We start from the raw sequence: 3,272 nt of genomic DNA, 5'->3' as shown, positions 1-3,272 counted from the left end.
CACCTCGAATCCTCTGAAATCCACCGAGGGGGTAATGTAAGGCATACTTTGCTGGAACAGTAATAATCCATGCTTCATGCTCAAGAGCAGAGTCTCAGAGGAGGACTGGCTTTTTCTATTCCCTTTGGCCTCGCTCTGTCTCACTCAAGAAACAAAAAAAGGTAATTGGGGGAAACAAGTAAAGCAAAAGAAGACAAATCACATTAAATGGACTTTCGCCTTTTCATCAGCCTGTGGTTATCTGTAAAGCTGTGCAACCCAGGTGAGATGGAGCTAACAGGAGATGGGAAAAGGCTGTTTTTTAATGTGCTTGGTGAGATTTCCTCTATCTTGTAAGAGATGGAGTGAAAGTACTGAGGGTTCAGCTTGGAGCTGAACGAATTTTGGTGAGACACCATCCGGCTGGTATACTCATGGGACCTGTAACACATGCAGGAACAAACTGACTGAAGGTCTGTGACTTCGGCCTTGTACCGCGGCCGAACATGCTGGGCATCCTCTTGGATGTGGATAATCATGCTGTTGCGGTTCCCTGCCAGAGACGCCCGCTCCTCGGCATCCCGTCTCTCGTCCTCACTGTTCATGGTTAAGAACCTGAGAACAACCAGATTTAGAAATGCCCCTATCACTGTCAACCCCACTAGAATGTACATAAAGCTAAAAGCCACGTAGACTGGCTTCTTTTGGAGGGCCCCTTTGGTCTGCAGGGCCACATAGTCACCAAACCCTATCGTAGTCAATGTTATAAAGCAGTAATAGTAAGCATGGAAAAAGCTCCACTCCTCATATTGAGAAAAGGCTGCCGCGCCAATGCAGAGGGTTCCCATGCAGGAGAAGAAGCCCACAGTGACCATGTTTTCCATGGAGACGTCGGTGCTCCTCATCCCACAGCACTTTTTGATCCGTTTCAGGAGGTACTTGACAAAGGTGTTCATGCGCTCGCCCAAGCTCTGGAACATGACCAGCGTCAGTGGGATCCCCAGGACAGCATAGAACATACAAAAGGCTTTCCCGGCATCCGTCCCCGGGGCGGCATGTCCGTAACCTTGAGAAAGAAAAGACAGGAGAGTCAGCAAGGAGAGGAATTCTTAACGCTTCCTCGCCATACAAGCAGCACACATCTTTAACAAAAATAGCTAAAACACCCTATCAACCCCAAAGTCTTCTCCAGGCAGAATTCTCTCCTTGCTGCAGAAGCCAAAGGGACCTCTTTCAAAGTCTTTGGTAGACACAAGTGGTTCCCACGTTAATGCAGCTTTCTTTGATGCAGTAGCCGTGGAAGCGTTCAGGGTGGGCGTTTATGAGAACGCTTCCATGATGAACTGCTCCTAGTGTAAAAGAGGGATCGTGTAGCTCATGAAAACCCTAGGGCTGTGTCTAGACTGGCCAGTTTTTCCGGAAAATCAGCCGCTTTTCCGGAAAAACTTGCCAGCTGTCTACACTGGCCACTTAAATTTCCGCAAAAGCACTGAATTCCTACTGTAAGAAATCAGTGCTTCTTGCAGAAATACTATTCTGCTCCCGTTTAGGCAAAAGTCCCTTTTGCGCAAAACTTTTGTGCAAAAGGGCCAGTGTAGACAGCTCAGATTTGTTTTCTGCAAAAAAGCCCCAATCACGAAAATGGCGATCGGGGCTTTTTTGCGGAAAAGCGTCCGTGCCAAGCTAGACGTTCTGTTCCGAAAATGCTTTTAACGGAAAACTTTTCCGTTAAAAGCATTTCCGGAAAATCATGCCAAATCTAGACACAGCCCAGAAGCGTGTGTGTGTGCTTGCGGAAAAGAAGGGATGAGGGAATGGAGAACCGTTTCAGGTGTGTTCCAATTTAAATACAAGCCTTGTTCGTGGTAAGGAAGAAGGGTGGTGACAATGCATGACAAAAAAAATATGGAGAGTTCATTTGCAGGAGTCCATAGTTTCACATTCAAACTACAAAACTGGAATGAAATGTCTTCACCAGGACATTTTAAAAAATGACACTAGCATAACACTTAAATGACACAACTGGAAAAGAATATCTTCATCTTGACTTAAAAAAAAAAAACCCTCAAAACTGGCACTGGAATCTGGTCCATTGCAAAGTCAGGGAACTTTGATGACCTCAAAGATAAGTGTTCTCTGGCAGGACTGGTTCAGCAGTATCCAGAGAACATCCGAGCTCTCCACTTTTGTGGGAGAATGTTAACAAGCTTCTGCTACGAACTGGTGAAATACGCTTACTAATGCTATTTTTAATTACAGAAGAATGTACAATTTACCCAGCTCCTTCTATGATTTCTAGAAATGTTTAGGACCATTAATTACAACATTAGTTAATCTAGGACCAGGTATCTGATACGTTTCATATTCTATTAGTAGGGATGCCAGAAATGGTTTCCACTGAATAAGAAACTATACAAAACAATGTAACCTATTCTTATAATTTGAAAAAGATCCATTAACTTTTTCACTCCACATTGTTGCACAAATCCACACTTCCTTCTAAGAGAGGGAATGTGAAGCTACCTAGAGCTCTACACAGATACAAAATTTGTAGCCTCATCCAATATGTGATTTGCAAATATAGTCCACAGATACTCATGAATATAAAGTTGGTATACACAGATTTGCAGGGCTCTAAAAATACCATAAGATAAAAAGATCTTCCCAAAATTCATGTCTAGTTTTGCAGTCCTAAGAGGTTTCTCAGAATATAAGTATCCTATTCTCCATTCCATTATGTTGGGGAATATGACAGTTCTGGAATCAATGGAGATACATAGGTGTAAAACATCAGCTCCATAGGGGTATGTCTATACTGCACAGTTATTCTGGAATAAGCTATTCCACAATAGTTATTCCAAAATAGCTTATTTTGAAATAGCACGTCTACACTGCAAGGAAGCCTCAAAATTAGTTTGAGGCAGGCTTCCCGAATGTAGACATGCTATCTCGATTTAGAGCCCCAGGAGGAATAACTTAGAATGGCCCTGTTGAGGGGCTATTTCAAAATAGCAGAAGTGGAGCGTCTACACACGCCTTATTTCAAAATAGCTATTTTGGAATAGGTACTATTCTTCATAGAATGAGGTTTACAGAAGTCAGAATAAGCCATCCGTTATTTCAAAATAATTTTGAAATAGTGTAATTACTATGTAGACTCATATAATTATTTCAGAATAACAGCCGTTATTCTGAAATAACTTTGCTGAATAGACACACCCTAGATGTTCATGACCTAGTGAACCATCTAGTTTATCGTTTTGCCAGTCCAGGACAAACTCAGGAGGGCTGGA

At 42.7% G+C, this 3,272-nt stretch overlaps 1 protein-coding gene across 1 annotated transcript; it reads right to left on the bottom strand.

The window, feature by feature from the left end:
• Positions 1-203: 203 nt before the first annotated feature.
• Positions 204-2,714, bottom strand: KCNK9 (potassium two pore domain channel subfamily K member 9). Its single transcript, XM_075923075.1, has 2 exons — positions 2,624-2,714; positions 204-1,045 (listed from the first exon to the last, which is right to left on the bottom strand). Exons 1-2 carry the CDS (start codon positions 2,712-2,714, stop codon positions 204-206), a joined length of 933 nt encoding a protein of 310 aa, XP_075779190.1.
• Between the last annotated feature and the right edge of the window lie 558 nt (positions 2,715-3,272).

This window comes from Pelodiscus sinensis, chromosome 2, assembly GCF_049634645.1.
Source record: "Pelodiscus sinensis isolate JC-2024 chromosome 2, ASM4963464v1, whole genome shotgun sequence".
Lineage (NCBI taxonomy): Eukaryota > Metazoa > Chordata > Testudines > Trionychidae > Pelodiscus > Pelodiscus sinensis.
This window is presented reverse-complemented; position numbering and strand designations above follow the sequence as displayed.

What these genes read in the sequence shown, in the direction of transcription:
- KCNK9 (XM_075923075.1), bottom strand. Translation starts at nt 2,714, where the DNA reads ATGGAATGGAGAATAGGATACTTATATTCTGAGAAACCTCTTAGGACT. An exon ending in GAAGATCTTTTTATCTTATG is followed by an intron (nt 1,046 to 2,623) that starts GTATTTTTAGAG and finishes TTCTTTCTCAAG; the next exon opens with GTTACGGACATGCCGCCCCG.